A 25,493-nucleotide genomic window follows, 5' to 3' on the forward strand; every position below is an offset into this window, starting at 1 on the left:
AGCCGTGTTGGGGGCTTTAATTACCGCTTTCACTTACTAGCCACGAACGCCATGGGGAGAGCCTCATCACTCAAAGAAAAGATGTCAGGACACCAAGACATCCCAAGCAGTAAGCAGCAGAGCCGTGAGCCTGGCAGGGCTCCAACACCAGAGCCCACACTCCCGGCAGAGCTGGGAAGCCCCTGATTCTGAAACCCGTTCTCCCCTGTTACACCCTTCGACCTCACGCTGGTTCAAGTTAGGCCAGGCCCCTCCTGCCTCCCCTGCATGCTCCGTCCTGCCGTCCCCAATACCCCTCCCTGTGACTGAACGGTGTCCCACCTCAACCCCGCTCGGGTGAGCTTCACACTGATTGTCCTCATTCTACAGACAGCAGCTGCTGCGGTAGCTTCCAGATCTTCCCTTCGCGAGGTGACCTAGTTTCACCATGGCCCCTCTCTACAGTTTGAATTTTTAATATAGATCTGTGTTATTTTTTTTTTTTAATGACGTAATCTAAATAACAGAAGAACTATCTCACTCACAACAGCTGAGAAGAGCAAGGGATAAGAGAGAGGAACAGCCTTATATACATTAGTTCCTCAAGAGACAACAGTAAAGGATGGGGCGCCTGGGTGGCTCAGCGGGTTAAGCGTCTCCGTTCAGCTCAGGCCATGAACTCAGGGTCCTGGGATTGAGCCCGATGTGCTCAGCGGGGAGCCTGCTTCCTCTTCTCTCCCTCTCTGTCTGCCTCTCTGCCTACTTGTGATCTCTGTCTGTCAAATAAATAAATAAAATCTTAAAAAAAAAAAAAGATATAATAGTTAAGGTTGATTAAAAAACTCCTTTAAAGTACGGAGGAAAGAGCTGAATGTCTTCTTTTGAAGGAATAAAAGCAAAATGTTCAAAAGTGGTTATTTTGGGGTACCTGGGTGGCTCAGTGGGTTAAAGCTTCTGCCTTCGGCTCGGGTCATGGTCCCAGGGTCCTGGGATCGAGCCCCGCATCAGGCTCTCCGCTTGGCGGGGAGCCTGCTTCCTCCTCTCTCTCTGCCTGCCTCTCTGCCTACATGTGATCTCTGTCTGTCAAATAAATCAATCTTTAAAAAAAAAAGTAGGTATTTTTTTAGCAGAAAGACTAAGGGTGGGAGGAAGATTTTCATATTTTTATACCTTTACGTGTTTTTTAAAAATTACTCTAATGCAGGCGCCTGGGTAGCTCAGTTGTTAAGCATCTGCCTTCAGCTCAGGTCATGATCCCAGGGTTCTAGGATCAAGCTCCAGATGGGGCTCCCTGCTCAGCGGGAAGCCTGTTTCTCCCTCTCCAACTCCCCCTGCTTGTGTTCCTTCTCTTGCAGTCTCTCTCTCTCTCTCTCTCTGTCAAATAAATAAATAAAATTTTTTTAAAATTACTCTAATGTATTATTTTTGTTATTTCATAATAAAATCTTTAGATCCCAATAAAAAAGTTCTTTCTACCCACAAGATCTTGGTTGGTGGTAGAGACAGAAATTGGCCAATTCTGTCCAATAAGACTTACTGCTCATACTCCTCTTTCTGCAGGCACACATCTGGGTTTATCTGGTTACTCCTCGATCTGAGAGCAGTGCCTGTGTTCTTGGCGGCCTTAATGCCTCCACCTTGAGCTGCCCTCTGATGGTGCTGACCTGCTGCGGGGACTGAGAGCTCTGGCTCCACGGACCTCAGAGCTCACAGGGGCGTGCCCAGTATTTCTGGAATGACAAGAGCTCCCTGAACTTACTATAGGAAAACAGCATTCTGCTCAATTAAAAAAAAAAAAAAAAAATTCTTGTGGGACACCTGGGTGGCTCAGTTGGTTGAGCATCTGGCTCTTGATTTTGGCTCAGGTCATGACCTCAGGGTCATGAGATCAGGCCCCACGTCAGGATCCATGCTGAGTATGGAGCCTGCTTAAGATTCTCTCTCTCTCGGGCACCTGGGTGGCTCAGTGGGTTAAGCCACTGCCTTTGGCTCGGGTCATGATCTCAGGGTCCTGGGATCGAGTCCCGCGTCGGGCGCTCTGCTCAGCGGGGAGCCTGCTTCTCTCTCTCTCTCTCTCTCTCTCTCTCTCTCTCTGCCTGCCTCTCCATCTACTTGTGATCTCTCTCTGTCAAGTGAATAAATGAAATCTTAAAAAAAAAAAAAAAAAAAAAAAGATTCTCTCTCTCTCTCTCTGCTGCCCCTCACCCCACCCCAAGCCTGCACGCTCTCCCTCTCTCTAAAACAAAATAAGAAATAAAAATAAATTTCTTAAGACTGAGGGCAACTATAATCTAGAACAAGCTACCAAGAGAAGGGCTTTGGAGAGCCCGAGAATGTGTCTGTGTGTAAGCCGGAGACTGCAGCTCTGACCAGCGGCGGGCTGTGGCGCGTGGACTGCGCAGGTCCGAGAACCCAGCCTCAGGCCTCCTGCTCGCTTGTTCTGTCCCCTAACTAAATGTCACTTCGCATCCTCTTCTTTCTTCCTTCACACAGCTCTGCTGCGATGTAATTCACACACTGCACAATTCACCCATTTAAAGAGCACAATTCAACAGTTTTCAGCGTAGTCACAGAGCTATGTGACCGTCACCACAGTCGACTTCAGAACATTTTCATCGCCCAAAAAAGCAGCCCCGTCTGTTTTAGGAGTCACCCCCCATCTCCCCCAGGTGCCTACCTCTCCTCAGCCCGAGGCAACCACAGTCTATCTTCTGTTTCTATCGATTTGCCTGTTTTGGACACTTCATATAGACAGAATCATAAAACACATGGTCTTTTATGACTGACTTCCTTCACTTAGCATGTTTATGTTTTTTCATCTTATATTTTTAATTACGTAAACAACGTGTGAACATACGCTCTCTTCTAAAAGTCAGAAAACAACAAATAAAGCTGAATTCCCTATGAACACCACCCTACTCCTTCCCTGCCTCCCCATCCCCACCCCCCCCCCCCCCGATGTTTTGAGTTTGTGGCCTAACCTTCCACACATCAGGGCTCAGCAAAATTTTCTGCTAAGGTCCAGATATTTTAGGCATTGCAAAGCCCAAGGTCTGTCTGTCGTAACTACTGAACTCTACCTTCATAGACCAGAGGTAAGTGAAGGGGCATGGTTGCATTCCAATAAAACTTTATTTACAAAACCAGAGGGCAGACCAGGTTTGGCTCATGAGCTAGTTTGCTGACACCCATTCTACAGGAATATATAACGCATGTTAAAGCATTAAAATAGATCCAGAACAGGGATTGGTACTTTTGACTTTTTTGTAAGAAAAAGTTTTCCTGACATACGGTCACACCATTCATTTACATGTCATTTACAAAAGTCTCTACTGACTACTCGCACGGCCCACAAAGCCTACAATGCTTACCATCTGGCCCTCTGAGGAAAAAGCTCGCTGAACCCCACTATGGAAAATATACCTTATTTTTTGTATGTTCTTTTTACATACTGTATTGGACTCTACATAATATTCTGCAACTTTGTTTTTTTCACTGGACACCCTATTTTGGAGATCCATCAATGTGGATATATGTTGATCAAATTAAGGCTGTAACTGCCAGAGTTCCCTTGTATGAACATGTACATTATTTAGTGATTGCCAAATTCTTGGACATTCAGGTTGCTTCAAATGTTCTGTCGGTAATGGTGCTACAAGGAATATCCTTGAGATTGCCCCCTCAGGGGGAATAAAAACAAAGATTGCCCCTTCGGGGGATGGGGGGTGGGGAATGCCTGAGTGGCTCAGTTGGTTAAGTGTTTGCCTTCAGCTGAATTCACGATCCCAGAGTCTTGGGACTGACCCTCCCCCGCCCCCCACGTCAGGCTTCTTGTTCAGTACTGAGCCTGCTTCTCTCTCTCCTCCCCACTCATGCTCTTTCTCACGATCTCTGTCTCTCTCTCTCTCTCAAATAAATAAAATCTTTAAAAAAGATTGCCCCGGGCTCAGGCACGTGTGCTACTCCAGGGCTCAGAGCAGGAACACAGAACACACGCATTTTTAACTGGGGCAGACAGCACCCGCTGTGTTGACCTGTCCCCACACCCCAGCCTTACTTGGCAAAGAGGGATTTCAGTGCTGCTAGCAAGCCGCAGGTCCCCAGGCCGTTGGTGAATCTGACGCATCTGTCGACGGCTGCAGAAGCCAGACCAAAGAGCTTGTTCACGGAGTGGCTCAGCTCCTGCACGCAGTCAATGACTTCCCCGTGTTCCTGGTCAGCAAATATGGACAAATGAGGGCCGCCTCGGACTCAAGAACAGATGAACAGACATTAAGACGGAGGAGATGTCTAAACCTCCTGGCACGGGGTCAGGTAGCAGAAACGCAGCCCCAAAGCTGCAGAGCTCTTCCAGAGCCCGAGCCAAGGGCAGGACATCTACATGGCCAGTAAGATCACACACACCAATCCCTGGGAGAAAAGCCTTCCATTTTTCACCTCTTTCCTCTTTTTCTGTGATTAAGATGGCATCTCCCCTTTGGCTCTAAAGCTAGAATTCAGATTCTCTGTATCAGACACTCCAAAAGAATGCAGCGAAAGGAAAATCTTCCTTCAGGGGCAAGAACGTAACTGAGGCGGAGCAGACTTTCTAGGCACATCACTAGAAAATGGAAAAATGGCAGAAGGCAGCAGAGTTTAACTAGTGGGAGATCTGCTCTTAAATGTCAACTCGCAACATGCTAAATCACCACAATACTGGCGACGGGAATGCCTTCCCTCACCCTCGGAGGCCCGCCCGAGGGAACCTGCCCCTAAGGCACAGTCCCTGAGTGCTCTGCTCCTGTGCCCATCTGCACCCAGGCTCTGAGGCTTTGAGAAGCCCAGTCTAAGTTCACGGATTGGTCCCTGCTTCTCAGGGCCAGAAACCACTGCCAGCAACCAAGCGAGGACACAGAGGATTCTCCAGTCTCAAAATAGGACCCTGACTATAAGTTCCTCAAGGGCAGAACACACCACTTGTTCGTGCTTTTCTAGTTTCCAGCATTTAAAGTAATGTCAGTATGCAGTAAGTGCTCAGTAAATGCTCATCAAGTAAAAAAAAGAAAAAGAAGGGGGGGGAGCCTGGGTGGCTCAGTCATTAGGTGTCGGCCTTCAGCTCAGACGGAAGACTGCCATAGTAAGAATTCAGTATCTGGGAGATCATCAACTTCCCCCCAAAGATTTAAGCCTCTCATTCTGCTGGACCTTTATTTGAGATTTTAAATAGAAAATCGGTAGCATCTCCATGGTCTCATTTTACACCTGGATTGCAAGAGTCCACTGGGTACTTGAGCCCCTTTTTTGCCAGCCCCCCCCGCCCCCGCTCCCAGTCTTTGCACCCCACCCTTCTCCCTGGGGCTGGCAAACCAGAGGCTCCCTGCCTGGCCACCGGGGGGACTGGGCCATTACCAAGGGCACCGCGCTGATCTGGATGAGGACGTTCTTCTCTTCCAGGTCGCCGTACTTCAGCTGGTAGGGTTTGTATGGACCATACACAGCCTCCACCAGTTCCGTGACTTTCACCAGGTTGTACTCATCTTAAGGGGATGAAAAATTAAAATCGATAATGAACAAAGGGGCCGAAATTGCTGGAAAGCAACGGCTGATCGTACTCTGCTGGAACTTGTCTGGCTTCACCTTAGGGGTGACTGACCGCATTTTGTGAACGTGCTGTGGCTGGCTATTCATGGAAGCTGCAGCCATCACTTCGGTAAATAATTCTGCGGAACTTGGGCTCGGGGTGTAATTTGTCTAGAGCGCTAAGATGCCAACTCCCTTCGTCCCACAACCCACCGTGGCTAAGAATCACTTCAAACGATGACTCTAGTCAAGCGCCAGTTCCAGAAGTGCTGCAGAGAAAAGGGTCTGCTGGAATATTTTCCCAGGACTTTAGAGACGGGATACCTCACATACTAGGCATCCCCAAAATTCCTATATTCGCCTACATAAAAAAAAAAAATAATAATAATACAAAGCATGTTTGTACCAAAAATCGAAATGGGCACCTTCCAAGAATAGCAACTCAGCTTCTAGGCTGAATACTGACACCCAAGTGACTTCAGTATCCACTGATAAGCCTTGCCTGAATAAACTTACACTGCTGATTATAAAATGATTTCCTAATCCTCTCGTTTCTTCTAGATCTACTTGCAGGTCTTCTCTTACAAAGAAAAAATTTTCCTTTGTCGCTCTCTTTAATATAATAAATCCCGTGAACCCATAGATTCTTCCATATTCACGGTGTTAGGATCCACTATTGTCATTATCCGCTTTGATGCTCAAATTGTTTTGAATTTGGTCAGCGGGGCGCCCCTGCAGGCTGCCTCCTGAAATCTTCCTGACGTGTCTCTCCCTAATCAGCCTCTGAGTGCCTCAGCTGGAATCCAAAATCTTTTCTCTAGGCCGCAAGGCCCCACGCAGGCTGACCTCAGGAGGGGAAAGACGCAAGCAGTGGCGAGGGAAGGCTCTTCGGTCCAGGCTCCCCTGCCTCCTACTTACGTGACTGTGTACAATGACAGAACTCTGGAGGCCTGTTTCCTCAGCTATAAATTAAGATTAATAAAGGCATCAATCTTATAAGGCCTTAGTGGGGACTACATAAAATCTGTGTCTAGCCTGTGGGAACACTCCATAAAAGCCAGCTCTTTCGGTTTCTAACTGCCCCAGCCTCTCCTTTACCATCGCCCTGGCCCCCGCCTTCTCTCAGCCCCTCGGACACACCGGGCTCCCTTCCGGTCGTGTGCCGATGCTTCTGTCCAGAAGGATCTTGTTCTCCCTTATCCTCCGGCATCTGGTCACCTCCCCGTTTTTCTTCCAGGACTCACTCAGCTCAAGTCCCCAGGCTCGATCAGCTTTGTTGGCTCACATATGCTCCTAGAACCACTGTGTTTTTCTTCAAAGTACTCATCTCATTTTGTAATTATACACCCATTACTATGATCATTAGGTTATCTCCCACCGGAACAGATGATGGGTGACAGCAGGGACGGTCTGGTTTTGCTCGGCACAGCAACCTCAGCGTCCGGCATTCCAGAACTCGTCCATTTGTAGTTGAACAGAATAAATTAAACACATTGTGATCTATCTATAAAGCAGTCAAGAAAAATAATTGGACATCTACATAGACAAAAGACACACACACAAGTTGGGAACCAGAGGTGCAAGTGGGAAGACCGAAGCTATGAACCTGTGGTGGTGGATCTGCTTTGGAACGATCTAGAACAATCCACTGTTCCAATTCTTTGGAACAAACTAGAAACATGCATTTCCTAGCTCTGTTCAACAAAAGACTCTAGGAGCCCAGCAACAATGAGTACCCTCGGTGTCCAGACCTTGTTCTAAATACCATTTACCAGTAGAAGAAATCAGGCTCCTTGGGAAAACACAGAACCGAGGCAGGGAAGGTATGTGTTCCTGGAACAGTTTGTGCCGAACAGCAAGAATGCACTTAAAGACTGATGGGGACACACTGAAAAGATCCAGGAGGCAGCCCAAAGGGGGCAACCACTGACCAAATTGGAAATAATTCAAGCATCAAAATTAATAGTGGCAACAACAAATCATAACACAAGGAGTAAAAAAAAAAATCCAGGAATTCACAGTGATATGAAAGTGAGGAAAGGGGCCACCAGGCTGGCTCAGTCAGAAGACCACAAGACTCTTGACCTCAGGGTTGTGAGTTTGAGCACCACATGGGGTGTACAGATTACGTAAATAAATAAAACTTTTTTAAAAAGTGAGGAAAGAAAGGGAAATCTCTTTTTTTATAAAAGAAGGCCACAAACAGATGTAGAAGGAAGCAGAGAATTAGGAAATCATCATTTTATAATCAGCAGTGTAAAAGTCTATTCAGGCAAGGATTATCGATGGAGGCTAAAGTCACTGGGTAAATATTTTTTGAGGATTAGTATATTTCTATGGGCTCAAGGCATCACTCCATGGGTTACTTAATTTTTTTAAGATTTTATTTATTGACTTGAGAGACAGGTGGAGAGTGAGAGAGAGCACAAGCGGTGAGAAGCAGAGGGAGAAGGAGACTCCCCACTGAACAAGGAACCAGATGTGGGACTCAATCCCAGGACCCTGCATGACCTGAGCCAAACGCCGACACTTTAACCGACTGAAGCATCCAGGCACCCTTAAATCCACCCTTAAGTAATCCTTAAGTAATAAGGATTACTTATGAGTTACAAAGAGGAAGAAGTACGTTTATAATGGAGAGATCTAGTGGATACATCTACTAAGTGATTAATCCAACCATCACCAATGATTGGACATTATGTGTCTCCTGACGTGGTGCCACAGGAAACACACCCCATCATCAATGCAGCATTCTTGCCAAAATATTTCATCTAAATCTAATCTTGAGGAATCAATCAGACAGTTCCAGAATATGGGACATCCCACTAGAAAACTACCCTATATTCTTCAAAGAGGTCAGTGTCTTGAAAGACAGAAGAAAGAGGAGATGACTATTTCAGATTAAGAGATTAAAGAGACAAGACAACCAGATACAATGTGCATCAACTGATCTTAATGGGAGGCAGAAGTGGGGAAGCAGCTATGAAGACTTTAGTGGGGAAAAAAAAAAAACCTTTTGTGGAACAAATGGAAAAATTCATGTATTAGGTGACATTATTGAGTAAATATTAAATTTGAACGGTTTTTGTCCCTTCCCCCTAAATTTGAGGGGGTTAATACAGTAACAAAATACTCTATTAACAACATATTTAAGGGGGCACCTAAGTGGCTCAGTGGGTTAAGGCCTCTGCCTTCAGCTGAGGTCGTGATCCCAGAGTCCTGGGATGGAACTCTGCTTCTGGCTCTCTGCTCAGCAGGGAGCCTGCTTCCCCCACTCCTCTGCCTGCCTCTCTGCCTACCTGTGATCTCTGTCAAATGAATAAATAAAATCTTTAAAACAAAACAAAACATATTTAAGGAGCGGAACCTGAGTGGCTCAGTCAGTTAAGAGTCTACCTTCAACTCGGGTTATGATCCCAGGGTCCTGGGATCGAGTCCAGCATCGCACTCCCTGCTCAGCAGGGAGCCTGCTTCTCCCTCTGCCCCTCCCCCTGCTCCTGCTTTCTGTCAAATAAATGAAATATTTTTAAAAGATTTTATTTATTTCTGGCGTGCCTAGGTGGCTCAGTGAGTTAAGCCTGTGCCTTCGGCTCAGGTCATGATCTCAGGGTCCTGGGATCAAGCGCCTCATCGGGCTCTGCTCAGCAGGGAGTCTGCTTCCTTCCTTTCTCTCTGCCTGCCTCTCTCTCTGCCTACTTATGATCTCTCTCTCTTTCAAATAAATAAAATCTTTAAAAATTAAAAAAAAAAAAATCAAGGATCTGATACTTAACTGACTAAGCCACGCAGGTGCCCCAATAAATAAAATCTTAAAAAAAAAAAAAAAAATTTAAAGCACAGCTGGATGGCTCAGTCAGTTAAGTGTCTGCCTGAGGCTCAGGTCATGATCCTGGGTCCTGGGATCACGACCCAGATCAGGCTCCCTGCTCACCGGTGAGTCTGTTTCTCCCTTTCCCTCTGCCCACCAACCTCCCCTGCACCAATGCATGCTCTCTTGCTCTCGTTCTATCTCAAATAAATAAATAAAATCTTTAAAAAAGGTAGTTAAGGATACAGAGACATGGTCATTCACACAGAATCTGCACATGTATGTAACACAAAATATTATTTCTAGATGGGAGATGGAGAGTGACCTTCCTTCTTTGTCTTTTCTGTTTTTTTTAAATAATGAATCCTGTTATCTATTAATTATAAAATAAATTATCTTAAAAATTTCATTTTTCTATTGCAAAATCTTTCATGTATTTCTAATCATGCCATGTACATACATTAATTACTAAAATAGAAACAATGTTAAAGGCAAAATATAAAGTTTGAAAATATTTCTGCAACATACTTGATAAACAATGGGAAAAAAATCCTTACTCTATAAGGATATTTTGAGGAGATACAACAAATTTTTAACAGTGGTTACACATGTATATATTTTCCATTTGTGGGAAATGTGTATTTATATTTGAATTACTAGGAGAAAATATAACAGAAGGCTGCCAGAGGCTCTCTCTGAGTGCTGAGGTGATGAATCATTTTTATGCTTCTGTATTTTTATTTTTGTGTAGTGAATCATTTTTATACTTCTGTATTTTTATTTTTGTGTAGCGAATCAGTCTTATTCTTCTGTATTTTTATTTTTGTGTGTTTCTGAATTATTTTTAGATTTAAAGAAATACTTTTTTGAAAACCTCAATAGGAATCCTTAAAAACTGACATTTCTGTGGCTAGCTAACAAAGCACTTCCACGTCTGATTTTGTGCAGGGCGGTCCTCTCTTCTTCAAGGACGTCCTTCACCACCGGGAGGAAGGCGACCAGCCCTTCTGTACTTTGCCCTACCTTCATTCTACTGGGCCCTAGAAGGCAGCATGTCCTATGCTCTAGCCACTTGGACACTGCATCCCGGTCCCCTGGAAGCTACCCACATCCCCCCGGCCTCTCCCACGACCGAGACCTGCCGAGTGAGTGAGCCAAAACACCTATGAATCATCCGGAACTCGAACAATACACACACTCCCTGGAATGTACAAAGTAATTATACACAAATGTAATTAAAGAGAATAACTATTAAATAAACCAAGGTAGTGACACACAGCAGCCAAATGGCAGAACAAAGCTTCCTGAAGTGATTTCCTGATTTGACAGCAGCATGTGTCACGAGATCTGTGCTACTTAAAAGTTTATGATGCTTTTGACTTACAGGGGACACAGGTAACGTACCACTGCTGTGTTCCCAAATAGGAGTGAGGAGTGCTTTGGTCCCAGATACAGCTGGGGAAATGCCCAGTTCCCCCATTACCACCCTTAGTCCTGACATAGCCTAACCCTGTCCTTCAGAACTTGCTGGTGCCCCATCAAAATTTCCTCTAACCTATCTGTTCTCTTAACTTACTTTTTAGGTTGAGTTGTCTGAGGTTTTATGATGCCTCAAAGGGAAGAGGACTCCACCCTCCCAATGTAGCCGGCTGCCAATCCAAGGCCACCGATGTCCAGCTACCTCATGTGTATTCTAAGCCCCTGCCGATGTACCCATCACGTTCCCAGAGCATGCAAAGCCCCTAGGTAGCACTGGGCTTGGTTAACAGGCAACAACCATTTCCACAATGGCCATGCTTTCATGGAAGCGGCTTCTGTATCTGCTGAGAAGGAAAACAAGGATCCCTTCCAATTCTGCAAGATCAGTCATCTAAAAGACGGGAAAACCCAGGCCCCAGAAGCTTCAAAAAGAGCAAGTGAAGACAAGCCAGAAGGAATGTTTACGTGGGTGGGGGAGCTGCGCCATCTCCAATCCCTTGGCAAAGTGGGCGGTGGCGTCATAGAACTCCAGCAGCTTGAGAAGCTCCAGCTCAGGCCCTGCCCTTTCCAGGCTGGAGCTGAGGCAGTCGGGCAGAGTGGGCAGCAAGACCCCCAGAGTCTGAATCAGCAGCACAGTCACGACCTCGTGGGGGTTCTTGAAAACCTGCAGCAAGACAGAGGTATCGGTGTTAGCACACAGGGCCAAAGAGAAGCACACCTGTTAAAGAAACAGTCTCTTGGGTTGCTCTCAGAGGAATCCCTCCAACAGCTGGAAAGTGACCTGGTCAAGAGCTTTAAGCCCCAACCGATCCTTATCCCAAACTTGAGCAAGCTCAGAAGGCCAAGTAAACCGCAGAACTTGCAACCTGTCCAGGACAACTGGCTACTTCATGTCTATCACTGGCCCCAAGTGCCTCTTTCCCCATCTGTCACGCAGAGTATGGAGATGGCCACCCAAAAGTGGCCAGCGAGGACTGTGTGGATGACAGTGCAGAAACTGGGAGGAGGTGGGAGGTGGGGAACAAAATGGAATTAAAGAAGAGCAATTCGCGGAGTCAGGGCTGGAGGACATCTAGCCAGATTTGCAGAGCAGCCACAGCCACCTCTCCCCTGGACACAGATCTTTGGTTAAGATGGATTTATCTTTTATTCTAAGGACCACCAGGAAGAGTGTGTGCAGGGCCTTTAAGATTACAGATTTAGTTATTCGCTAAGAGTCTTTTCTGTTTCATATACTACTGATCTCTTGTGGGCAAAACTGGAAGAATGCACACAGTACATTTAGAGAGGGGTTCTGAGGGACACCCCTGTCTGTGATGTTTTTTTATCATAAAAATGCTGTTTTATCATAACATAACTTAAATAGGCCCAAACATGAAAACAAGATATAACGCCATTCCTAGGTAACTCTAAGGCCAACAAAGGTGTAAGCTTAAAAACTGTAAGATCAATAAACTCAAATTTTTAGGAGAAAATACCCTGAGAGGAAGGAAAATGAAAGCACAACTTCTCCAAAGTTATGGGACACAGCAAAAGCAACACTAAGAGGGAAATTCATAGCTTTAAACACATACATTAAAAAGGAAGAAATATCTCAAATCAATAACCTAACTGTACACAGTAAGGAAAAAGAAAAATAAGAAACAAAACCCAAAGTTAGTAGAAGGAAGGAAAAAATAAAGATTAGAGCAGAGGTAAATGAAATAAAGAATAGAAAGTAATTTTAACAATCAACAAAACTAGTAAATTTCTTTGAAAAGACCAACGAAACTGACAAACCTGGTATCTAGACTGACCAAAAAAAAGAAGCTTTCAATTACTAAAATCAGATATGAAGGTGGTACATTTATTACAATTTTACAGAAATAAAAGGGATTGTAAGAGAATATGATGAACAATTATATGCCAACAAATTAGATAACTTACATGACACAGACAAATTCCTAGAAACAGGGACGCCTGGGTGGCTCAGTTGGTTAAACAGCTGCCTTTGGCTCAGGTCATGATCCCAGCGTCCTGGGATGGAGTCCCACATCAGGCTCCTTGCTCGGCAGGGAGCCTGCTTCTCCCTCTGCCTCTGCCTGCCACTCTGTCTGCCTGTGCTCGCTCTCTCTCCCTCTCTCTGATAAATAAATAAAATCTTAAAAAAAGAAAAATTCCTAGAAACAAAATTTGCCAAAACTGATTGAAGAAGAAACAGAAAATCTGAATAGTCCTATAATTAACTAGGAAGGAGGCAGAATCAGTAATCAAAAACTGTGTTGCCCCCAAATTTATATGTTGAAGTCCAGATCTCTAGTATCCCAGAGCGTGGCTGTCTTTGGACCTAGGAGCTTTAAAGAGGCAATTAAGGTAAGACGGGTCATCTAGGTGGGCTCTTATCCAATCCGACTGGTGTCTTTATAACAAGAGAAGATCAGGACACAGACACCAATCAAAAGAAAACATAGGTAGAAGACTGCCACCAGCAAGCAGAGAGAGGTCTCAGAAGAAAACAACCCTGCCAATACCTTGAGCTTGGACTTCTAGTGCCCGGAACCATAAGAAAATAAATTTCTAGGGACGCCTGGGTGGCTCAGTTGGTTAAGCAGCTGCCTTCGGCTCAGGTCATGGTCCCAGCGTCCTGGGATCGAGTCCCACATCAGGCTCCTTGCTCGGCAGGGAGCCTGCTTCTCCCTCTGCCTCTGCCTGCCATTCTGACTGCCTGTGCTCACTCTCTCCCCCTCTCTCCCTCTGATAAATTAAAAAAAAAAAAAAGAAAAAAGAAAATAAATTTCTATTCTTAAACCATCCAGTTTGTGATATTTAGTTATGATAGTCCTGGCAAACTAATACAAAACACTTCCTAACTCATTCTATGAAGCCAGCATTAACCTGATACCAAGGCCAACCAAATACTAAAAGAAAATTACAGACCATTTCCTTATAAATACACAATCAACAATACCCAACAAAATAATAATAAACTAAATTCAGCAACCATATTAAAAGGCTTATATACCATAATTAAGTAGAATGGATCTCCTAAATGAAGAGTGGCTCAATATATAAAAATTAATCAATATAATGGACTACATTAACAAAATGAAGGGAAGAAAACACACGACCATCTCAGTTAATGCAGAAAAAAGCATCTGATAAAATTCAACACATTTTATGTTAAAAAAAAATAAGATAAACAATAAACAACCAAAAAACTCAATAAACTAGGACTAGAAATGAATTTCCTTAACATGATAAAGGTCACACAAGAAAAACAGCTATCATACTCTACGGTGAAAGGCTGAAAGCTTTTCCCCTAAGGCCAGGAACAAGATAAGTATGCTATTTTATTTAACACAGTATTGGAATTTCTAGCCAGAACAGTACAACAAGAGAAAGAGATAACAGGCATCTAAATTGTAAAGGAAGAAAAAAATCATCTCTGTTCATAAACTATATGATCTTATATATAGAAAACCTTAAAGAATTCACACACACAACCTGTTAGCATTAATAAATTCATCAAAGCTACAGGATATAAAATCAACAAACAAAAATCAGTTGTGTTTCTATACACCAGCAATCAACAACCCAAAAAGGAAATTAAGAAAACAATCCCATTTATAACAGCTGCTGGTCCTACGGCAACCATGTACATAATCCAAACTACCATTTTTTTTTTTTTAAGATTACTATAATAATAGAAAACTCACAAAGCTTCAGTGAACACCTGTTTAGTTTGAGAGACATCCCTGCTGGAGTCTGAGAGGTAGGAACAGAGGAAAGAACCAAACAAGCCAACGAGGAACGAAATGACCAAACTGTGGGAACCTTCCCAATTTGTACTCCTTGAGTGACAGTCTTCCATCCGTCTCCTGTACAACACCGCTGAGGCAGCCACTCTTCCTTGGCATTTAAGTGTCCCAAACTAGAATTCATTACTGTCCCCGTGACCTTCCCAGACCTGCTTCCCTCAACTTGTGTACTTCTGACAGTAACACCTCCCTTCTGACACAGTGAAAATCTCCCCTCGAACTTTTCCGTTATCAGTTACTAGGTCTTAACAACTGTCCACTCTTCTTGAACTGGGTGCCTTCTACTATGTTTCCATCATGCAAGGCCAGATCAAGTTCTTGCCTTGTCTCCAACCTCTCCTCATCAGATCACTGCCTACGCTACCTCCAAATTCGTTATTTTTTAAATGTTATTTTTAAGACTTATTTACATTTTAAATATTTAAAATTGCAAGATTCATCAATTACTAACATCCTGTCACAACTGCTTTATTTCTCTAACACAGGTCTAATGCAGGCACCTCAGCATGTACCTCCTAAAAACAGGGCCATCCTAGGGCAGCTGGTTGTCTCAGTCAGTGGAGCACGTGACTCTTGATCTTGGGGTTATAGGTTCGAGCCCCATGTTGGGTGTATAGATTACTCAAAAATAAATTCTTTAAGAACAGCAGCAACAAAATGGGGGCATCCTCTTACATCACAACACTACAAGTAATCAAACTTATTCTTGAAATACCTTTATGGTCCAACTATCCCTACATGGCTTTTTTGTCCTCATGCAGAATCCAATCAAGGACCATGCGATTACATTTAGTTGTCATTCTTTTTTTTGTCTCCTTTAATCTAAAATCAAATCAACTTTTCTTTTTTTTTTTTTTTAAGATTTTACTTATTTATTTGTCAGAGAGAGAGGCATAGCAAGAGAGGGAACACAAGCCAGGGGAGTGAGAGGGAGAAGCAGGCTTCCTGCTGAGCAAGCAGCCCGATGTGGGGCTCGATCCCAGGATCATGACCTAAGCTGAAGGCAGACACTTAACAACTGAGCCACCCAGGTGCCCCAACTTTTTTTTTTTTCTTTCACCACACTGACATTTTTGAAGACTCCAAGACAACTGTTTCACGAAATGGTCCTGCATTTGAATCCGTCTGCATGTTTCCTCATGATAGCATTCAGGGTTAAGCCTTTTGGGCAGGGAAACTACTCAGGTGATGTTCTGACACCAACATCATCCTTAAAACGGCAACGTCATCACTCAGTCTGTGGCTCGAGACTCTCACTACCTTCTTGAGAAAGCCACGTTCCTGCCTTGGCTCCACAGTTCGTCCTCCATGTGGCTCCGCTGCCCACACACACAGCTGCACCAACACGAACCCTCTTGTCTCCAGCCAACGCGGTCCCTTCACTGTCACCGAACAGGCAAATGTCAGAGAAGCATCAAGAGCTTCAGATACCGCTCAACCCAACGTCCGCATCTGACAGAAGAAACCTGATAGAAGAAATAGAAGAAATCTGACAGAAGGGACCCAAGGAAGAAAGGAAAATGGATCTTGTCTAGAAGAAGGTATCCTGACTCCTCACCACGTCTGGTGAAGCGGGACTGCGCGGTTTGGATCTCCTCTCTCATCTCCTACTCCAATGACCTGGGGCAGGGGAAGAAGGAAACTAAGTCGCTCGGTTCTAAGGAGCTCTAACCGGTGGGTCCGCTGAAGCTACGAAGGCAGATCCTAGACCTTCAGTGGCATGTTTTTTACGCGTTTCAATTAAAACACGCTGGGTCGCTTACACTCAGAGGTGTCCCCCGGTCCTCGGAAGTAATGTGGCGTAAGGATTCTCTGGTCATGGGTCAAAGAACCACCTCAAAGTTCCCAGACTTACCAACTTATCAACTAGGGCTTCAGAAATCAACCTCAAGAGCCCACCCGACAACAATCTGACCTGACCTTACACTATACAACAAGACCAATTTCAAGACAGACCACAGACATTTCCGTACAAAGTAAATAAGCTTCTAGAAGAAAACACAGCAATCTGGGGGTTTGTGATAGTTTCTTACAAAACAATTTAAAAAAAAAACTGAAAAAACGAAGCCTCATCAAAATCAATACCTCTGTTTAAGCCACAGACCAGAAAGCAGTATCTACAAAATATATCTGGCAAAGGACTTTTAGATTTTATTTATTTATTTGTCAGAGGGAAAGAGAGACAGAGAGAGAGTGCGTGCAGATCACACAAGCAGGCAGAGGCAGAGAGAGAAGCAGGCCCCCTGTCAAGCAAGGAGCCTGATGTGGGACTCAATCCCAGGACCCTGGCATCATGACCCGAGCCAAAGGCAGCAGCTTAACCCACTGAGCCACCCAGGTGTCCCTGGCAAAGGACTTTTATCCGAACTATAGAAAGAACTTCTACAACTCAATAAGAAAAAGGCACATAAACCAATTTTCTGTAATGGCCAGAAGATCTGAACAGACACCTCACAAAGGAAGATACAAGTACACTGAGAAGGTGCTCACCAGCCTTAGTCATCAGGAAAGTACAAATTAAAACCACACTGAGATACTACAACACACCCACCAGAATGGCTAACTTAAGAAAGACTGACATCACCTACCATTGGCAAAGATGTGGGGCAATCAGGACTCTCGCATCCTTGTTGTGGGAGTATAAAAAGTACAACCACTTTGGGAAAATGTCTGGCAGTTTCTTATAACTCTAAACGTATACCCGCCTGATGACCCAGCTATTCCACTCCTAGGTATTTACCCAAGAGATATGAACATGTGAATCCACAAATAGACTTAGAGAACAATGCTCAGTAGCAGCTTCATTCGTAATAACCCCAAACTGAAACCATCCCAAGTGTTCCTCAATGTAAGTATGAATAAACAAACTGTGGTCTAGTCATGCTACGGATCAGTATTTAGCAATAAAAAGGAACAAAGTACTGATTCACGCAATAGGAATAAATTCCACAAACATGCTGAATCGAAGAGGCCTTACGGAGAGAACACATACCATACAGTTCCATCTACAGAAAATTCAGTAGCAGGCTACTACTTTACGGTGGGAAAAAACCAGAACAGTGGTTGCCTTCAGGGGTACTGGTATGAAGACCGACCAGGAAGGAGTAAGAGAAATTTCTAGAGTGCCGGTAAATGTTCTCTACATCTTAACAGAGATTAGGGTACATAGAATTTGTCAAAAATAAATCAACTGGCATACTTAGGATCACCACAGTTCACAATTTTATCTCAAAAGAATAAGGGAAATCAACACTGAACTCTAGTCACTGACATGCATGTCCAGAAGTGATGTTTATAAGTTCCTTGAAGTCAATTAAAAAATAAGACTAATGAATGGACAGATACATGGAGAGAAGGATAGGTTTATAATAAAGCAAACAGAGTGAAATATCCATTGCAGAGTGCACGAAGTGGATATATGGGCGTTCACTACACAATCCTTTCAACGCTTTCATATGTCGAAAGTTTTTCATATTAAAATACTGGGGGGTAAATCAGAAGGGGACACATTTACTGTGGTGTCTTCTGTTTTCTTTTGCATTGTACTAAGCCTCAGGAGATGACGGCTTCTTATCATGCTTACCTCCTGAAAAGGAAATGGGCCACGGACAAAAAGTATAGACTAGCCCAAACTCACACCTTACAAAATTTAGAATGAGGCCTGAACAAAAGTCTGAAAAGTCTAAATCCTTTTTCGGAGATGATGAAGGGCATTTGCACATGCGGCCGTGAACTCGTTTTATCCTCCCCACATGAGAGACAGCAGAAGACGCAAGGGCACAGAAATGAGTGGGCATCGACAGGGTCACTGAGAAGCGACGTTCACATCAACGCCGAGGAAGGACTACAGGAGGCTGGGTCTTGTGTTACTGTGACCTAACTGAGTTCTGCTGGCTCCAGGGGAAAGCGACAGGAGTTGGAGCAGAGTGCTTTAACCAGCGGGAGAGACACAACCCTGTCTGGCGGGTTCTTTCCAGCTACAGCTGAGCTCATTCCAATGGGAGACAGAGACAGATGCACACTGTAGGCCGAGCGCACAACTCACTCTGAAAGCAAAAAGACAAAAAAACCAAGCCACACAGGCCCAGTGAGTCACAGCTTCTTCTGCCCTCAACGAAGGAAAGAGGATCTGGGGCACCTGGAGGCATCAAGACAAAGGAACAGTGGTTCATACCCCGGAAGGCGGAAAATGCCATGCCGAGAGGCTCTGGGAAAATCAATGACGCCAAGTGTCCCCTGGCAGTGAAGTTCCTCTGCCTCATCGGTCCCCTACGTCAGAGGGCGCCTTTCAAACGGCCGTCTTCCTCCGCCTCTGGGTGTTCTGTGTGAATAAGGGAAACTAACTCTAGGCCAGGTACATTTTACCTGAAGTTAAGATAAAAACAATCTTGTTCGGTCAAACAGCACCTGACCAAGGGCCTCCTGCTTCTAGATCAGGAGATAATGGCCTTCAGGAATTCCACAGGCTCCCTGGCTGAACACCATGCCACGCTGTCACATTAGATTCTATTTAAGATACAGAGAAGCACGATAACAAGAGTCTTAAGGCGACCTAAAGGTTTTACTGCCTTGGGTTTCGAGGCTTATCTTTAACTCCTTTGGTGAGGGCAGCAAATAGCCATTAAAGTGGGGAGACACCACTCCCGGGGCAGGCACCGATCCCCTAGGACCCACGCAAGCAGTTACCTGTGTTGCCCACTGGATTTGCGTGTGCCAGGCCCCGAGCAAGGCATCATAGAACCCTGTGAGCTGCCGGTCCAGCGGGAGGTCACTCTGGCACAGTTCTTGCCAGGTCGCTAAGAGCTGCGCCTGCAGAGGCAGAACAGAGGGGACCTCACTGAGGAAACAGGATAGCCCTATCACCCCAGCAAGGCAAGCCACATCGAGCTGCCCACTCCCCAGGGCGAGCGGGTGCCCCCTGATGACCATTCACTGCAAACAAAAGCGAGGGAAACAAGACTTCAGTGCCAGCTCTGATCAACAACTCGAGTGACTCCGCTGCCCTCCGGGTGCTCCCTGCTCTCTTCACGTCACCCCAAAGCCTGCCAAGGTCCTTCCACCAGGCATGCTACACTCTCCAGAAAAGACCTCAAGGTGGGAGTGTGTGTGCCCTTGAGCCCCACGGCCAACAGCACTGCTTAAAACACACAAGCGCTGGACCTGGAGGAATTCAGTCAGCCCAGAAAGCGGTCAGGTTTTCAGCTCATGTCAACAACTCCAGAAAACAAAAAAATTCTTCAGGCTTCCTGAGGGCATAAGACAGGACTCTCCCTTGAAAGGCAAAAATGCAAAAAATTTAAACAACTTGTCAGTGTGGAAGTGAAATTCAGCTATTAACCTACAAGAGGCCGAAAGGGAGGGCTTGTGTTCCCAGCGCCGCGAAAATGAATCCACGGGTTGGACCGAGAACGCCCCCTACTGGCGAATCAGAAGAAAAAAGCCAGAGCGCACAGAGGCCAGTGTCTCCTCCTTGGAGCTTGCAAACTGGAGCTCGGCAGCCCAGCATGGGAGCATTGCACAACTGTAAGCACCCCCAGCTCCTCACCTTGTGGCATTTGTAGTAGTAGGCAAGCAGCTGGGGCATCCGGTCGATTTCAGTAAACACCTTCACAAACATTCGGCACTGATCTAAAGAAGAACAACATCAAACATGGCCACATTGGAACCAGGCTTCCTGCTGCAGACCAGAGAAAGAATCCCTCCGGCTAAATGTGGACATATGTAAGCTTGCCTTCTGAACTGTCTACCTATACAGTGAATTAACTCACGCACAGAGAATACAGATACGAAAAGTAAGCATAAGGGCAGAATATGTGACTCAGATGCCACAAGCCTTGGCTTGTTTAGATAACGCATCTGTAGGCTTCAGCAAGGGAACTTAGATTATACATCAGCAAAGTCATTGTTCCACGGGAACCAGGAAATGAGTTCGAATCAGGCCTGGGCCAGGGGCAGGGGTGGGACGGGGTCGGTGGTAGGAGCTAAGCCTGGGCTGCAAAACTGAAGGAGACTCTCGTGCTCAGGGTTGTGCAAGGGCAGAGCGAGAGCCTCCTTAGATTTTCTGCTTTAGGCAATTCACCTGCCTCACCTCCTCCTGGGCCAGACTAAAATCATAAAATGTCAGCGACAGAAAGGCATTTGAAAAACCATCAATCGAACTCATTTTACAGGGGAGGAAAGGGCAGCCCAGAGAGCTTCAGTCACTTGCAGGCCAACGACAGGACTGCTCAACCACAACATGGATGGAACTATATAAAACTACTGCTCTTCAACCACTTGACCCTACAAAAGCAGCAATCTCATAGGATTCAATCTAATATGTATATGAACTAAGAAATACTGACACAGCTGACCTTCTGCCAGCTGCAGAAAACAAATCATGCTCTTTTCTGCCCCAGGGCCTTTGCACTTACCAGGTCTTGGATGATCCTTCTGGCTGTCTGTGTGGTTCTCCCCTTCCCTTATCAGGAAGGCCTTTCCCAATCAGCCAACCTAAATTAGGTTTCTCCTGTTATTTATTCCCCATCACATCTTTCCCTTTGTAGAATTAATTAAAATCTGTATTTTTCTATTTAGTTCCTGTATAACAGTTTGTTATCTTTCTCATCCTCAGAAATACAAGGTCTATGAGGCTGTGACCTTTCCTGTCTTGTCTCACTGTTCCTAGAAATTAGCACAGCATATGGTACACACACACAAAATGTAGTAAGTTGGGGCACCTGGGTGGCTCAGTGGGTTAAGTCTCTGCCTTTGGCTCAGGTCATGATCTCAGGGTCCTGGGATAGAGAGAGCCCTGCATCAGGCTTTCTGCTCAGCTGGGAGCCTGCTTCCCCTGCCCCATCCCTGCCTGCCTCTCTGCCTATTTGTGATCTCTGTCAGTCAAATAAATAAATAAAATCTTTTTTTAAAATGTGGTAAATTAATGACTGTTTTAAATAGCATTGCTTTTCAGAAATATAAATAGTATGTTCGGGGTAGAAAAAATGGAAAACAAGAAGAAAAAACTGCCTATCACACTCTATTAAACACTGTCAACATTTTGGTGTATATTCAAAGAATGCTTTTAGACAGAAACTGCTACAAGGTTACTAGTCCAAAAATATAATCACATCTTAAAAAAGTTTCCACCCCAGAGTAGAACTTGTTATTTCTTGAAACAAATAATAAACAGAATAACACAGAATTTGACCACACAGCAAAGCATTGGAAAACTTAAAGGTGACATGTGAATCTTCAGCCCTTACAGAGGATTTCGAGTTTTTCAAGGTTAGTACATTAAATTAAACATAAACATGTAACACTGGGGGAAGTTCCTGATTCAGACAAGAGAAAGAAAAAAATGGGAAACTCACTTGGGCAACCATAAAACACTTCTAGGCTCTTGCGATAGCACCGACTCCATGCAGAAGGCACTGCTGAGCCCTTGCCTGGTGAAGGGCCATCTGCTGGGTGCTGCGTGGGGGTACGGGGGGTGGGGTTCTGATGGCAGACGTGTTGTTTTGCAAACATATCCCACTGCCCTTCTGCTGACAGAGCTCTAGGCGTTCTCTGAGAGACCATGGGCCTGCCTCCCCTTCTCCCATTTTTCTGTTTGTGTTTTTAGTTTTTTTCTTACCAGGCAAAAAATTTAGGTTTTATTACCGAGTAACACCATTAGCACTTTCTTACAGCTGCTAGTAATTACACATACATAAGACAGAGCAGATGTTGGGGCAGCTGGGTGGCTCAGTCATTAGGCATCTGCCTTCGGCTCGGGTGGTGATCTCAGGGTCCTGGGATCGAGCCCCACATCGGGCTCCCTACCCTGCGGGAAGCCTGCTTTTCTTTGTCCTACTCCCCCTGCTTGTGTTCCCTCTCTCACTGTGTCTCTCTCCATCAAATAAATAAATAAAATCTTGGGGCGCCTGGGTGGCTCAGTGGGTTAAGGCCTCTGCCTTCGGCTCAGGTCATGATCCCAGGTTCCTGGGATTGAGCCCCGCATCGGGCTCTCTGCTCAGCCGGGAGCCTGCTTCCTCCTCTCTCTCTGCCTCTCTGTCTACTTGTGATCTCTGTCAAATAAATAAATAAAATCTTTCTTAAAAATAAATAAAATCCTGGGCACCTGAGTGGCTCAGTGGGTTAAGCCTCTGCCTTCAGCTCGGGTCATGATCTCAGGGTCCTGGGATCGAGTCCCGCATCGGGCTCTCTGCTCAGCAGAGAGCCTGCTTCCTCCTCTCTCTCTCTCTCTGCCTGCCTCTCTGCCTACTTGTGATCTCTCTCTGTCAAATAAATAAATAAAATCTTTTAAATAAATAAATAAATAAAATCCTTAAAAAAGCCAAGAGCAAATGTCAATTGTCTTTTTTTTTAAAGATTTTATTTATTTTGACAGAGAGAGAGATCACAAGTAGGCAGAGAAGCAGGCAGAGACAGAGGGGGAAGCAGGCTCCCCGCCGAGCAGAGAGCCTGATGTAGGGCTCAATCCCAGGACACTGAGATCATGACCTGAGCTGAAGGCAGAGGCTTAATCCACTGAGCCACCCAGGCGCCCCGTCAATTGTCTTTATGAAAGAACACTTTGGTTTTGTTTCTAGTTTTACTGACATGACATCACTGTGTAAGTTTTAAGGCATACATCATGCTGGTTTTATCGACACATACTGTGAAATGATAACAGGTTCAGCTAACATCCATTTCCTCATACAGACATAGGAAAAAGAAAGGAAATAAGGAAAGAATAAAGGGGAAAAATTATTCTAGTGATGAATACTCCTAGGATTTACTCTATTAACAACTGCCCTGGTATCTCCTACAGGGTTGTTATAGGATTGTTATACATAGGATTGCTATAGGACGGTTCACTCCAATCATCATACTGTATGTTACAGCCCTGTACTTGTTATAACTGCAGTCTGTATCTTTTGACCATTTTCCATTGAAGTGTTTCTAGTGAAGCTGACTCTACTCCAGGATCCAGAGTTGGCCAGCCAGAGCCTCAAATCCACCTGACGAAGTAAGTGACTCAAAGGGCAAAAGCCTGCCAATCAATGCAATCAAGATTAATGCTGAGCTCTCTTCTTAAGCTGTGAGGACAGAAGCCTGGAAGTGTACAGGCCACCACCTGAAGAGGGCACCTGGAAGTAACTGACACCAGCACACAGAGAGACAGAACCAAGAAATGGCAAGAGACACGGTCCTAATAACAACACAGTCTGTCAGTCTGTGCTCAGCAAAACCTACTCCAGAACTTCTCAGTTCCGTATGCAACAGACTTTCTCTCTCTGTCTCTCTCTTTTTCACATAGGCCAGTGTGAATTGGGTTTCTGTCACTTGCCGTGGAAGAATCCCAAACTCCTAGAGGCCTCATGTGAATAAGATGGGGCCTCTAGTCTCTATGCCATAGAGGGCATAGAGGGCCAATGGACTCTTATTTCAAATTAACAACTGATTTTAGATTATAAACAAGGTAATATTAACAAACATATAGCACCAATGGGAAATTTCGCTTACGTTTCTTTTGAGTATGATTTCACATTTTATTTCGACATATGGAAGTACTTCTCACACAGTGCCCTGCACATAGGAGATCTGTCATAGTTATCAATGAAGTGAAATAAGTATATGGGAAGAAATGCTCTGAAATCTCATCCTAAAACATCTCCCCCACTGCATCAGTCAGCACCACTCTGCCCTGGAAGGCTTCCCTTCACCCGTGCACCACTCTCTAGACTCATTCTTCCTGGGGAAAGAGAGCATCTTGTATCAGAAAGTATGTGAATGTATCAGTAAAATAAACAGAGGTGAGGCTAATATCAAAGGCCTCCGATATACAATGTAGGTAACAACATAAAAAAAACCACACCATCTAGAAGCTTCTGTCACACTCTTACATTCACACTTCTTCCAAAGCATCTCCCATTTACAGAATCTCACTTCAACCCCAGTGCAACCCTACTGAGGCCAGAAGATGGAGAAACTGGCATCAGAATAAATAAGCCCGTCCAGATCACACAACCAGAAGGACCGAGACTGTCTCTCAGTCGGGTTCCTGAGGCATCATTTAACTCAAGTTAACTATCCAAAATGACAAATGACAGATGCAAGAGTTTAAATCTCAGATCCAGCAAAGAAATTCCAGGAGCTCTGTTGGTCTGCTTCAGAGAAGAGGAGCGACTTCTAGAAGGAAAGTCTCTGGGATGAAGGGGAAAGGAACTCAGAACCCCTTACTCCCATTTTGGAAAAAAATGAAGGCCTATGGATGGTAGCAGGAAAGAGAGGAAATAAAAAGGCAACCAGAGGGGTGCCTGGGTGGCTCAGTGGGTTAAGCCTCTGTCTTCAGCTCAGGTCATGATCTCCGCATCCTGGGATCAAGTCCCGCATCGGTCTCTCTGCTTGGCGGGGAGCCTGCTTTCCCCCCAACCCCCCGTCTGCTTCTCTGCCTACTTGTGATTTCTCTGTGTGTCAAATAAATAAATAAAATCTTAAAAAAAAAAAAAGGCAACCAGAAATTTAAGGATAAAGATTAAAATCATAGTACCTGACCTGATTCTGCAAAAATGCACTAAGCTTATAAATTTGTGATAAAAGAAAGATTATTTACTAATTCAATTAAAAACCATGATATACGAGGCAAATGCAAAAGGAGAGACGAGAGATATGAGAGTGAAATCCTTAGCTACAACAATAGGAAGTCAATAGACAATGCCTAAAATTAATATACAAAGAAGTAAAATAATAAATGTATGATGCAAAGGGGCACCTGGGAGGCTCAGTCAGTTAAGCACCTGACTCTTGATTTCAGGTTAGGTCATGATCTCAGCGTTCATGGACTCGAGCCCTGTGCTGGGCTCTGTGCTCAGCGGGGAGTCTGCTTGAGAGTCTCTCTCCCCCTC

General features: G+C 44.8%; 1 protein-coding gene and 1 long non-coding RNA gene across 2 annotated transcripts in view; both read right to left on the bottom strand.

Annotated features, from left to right (window-relative positions):
• The window catches only part of COG7 (component of oligomeric golgi complex 7), an 83,092-nt gene that overhangs the window by 34,563 nt on the left and 23,036 nt on the right, over positions 1-25,493 (bottom strand). The window contains exons 5-9 of the mRNA XM_082714678.1: positions 20,168-20,250; positions 19,309-19,431; positions 11,291-11,489; positions 5,368-5,495; positions 4,037-4,191 (exon numbers count right to left, since the gene is read on the bottom strand). Of these exons, the coding sequence (XP_082570804.1) occupies positions 4,037-4,191; positions 5,368-5,495; positions 11,291-11,489; positions 19,309-19,431; positions 20,168-20,250 (688 nt within the window). The remainder of the gene's footprint in view (positions 1-4,036; positions 4,192-5,367; positions 5,496-11,290; positions 11,490-19,308; positions 19,432-20,167; positions 20,251-25,493) is intronic.
• On the bottom strand, positions 17,990-19,128 carry LOC309854987. The gene is made up of 3 exons (XR_014306530.1): positions 19,030-19,128; positions 18,797-18,943; positions 17,990-18,668 (listed from the first exon to the last, which is right to left on the bottom strand). It is a non-coding gene; the product is annotated as an uncharacterized lncRNA (long non-coding RNA).

This window comes from Mustela nivalis (genome assembly GCF_964662115.1).
Source record: "Mustela nivalis genome assembly, chromosome: 19".
In the NCBI taxonomy this organism is placed as follows: domain Eukaryota; kingdom Metazoa; phylum Chordata; class Mammalia; order Carnivora; family Mustelidae; genus Mustela; species Mustela nivalis.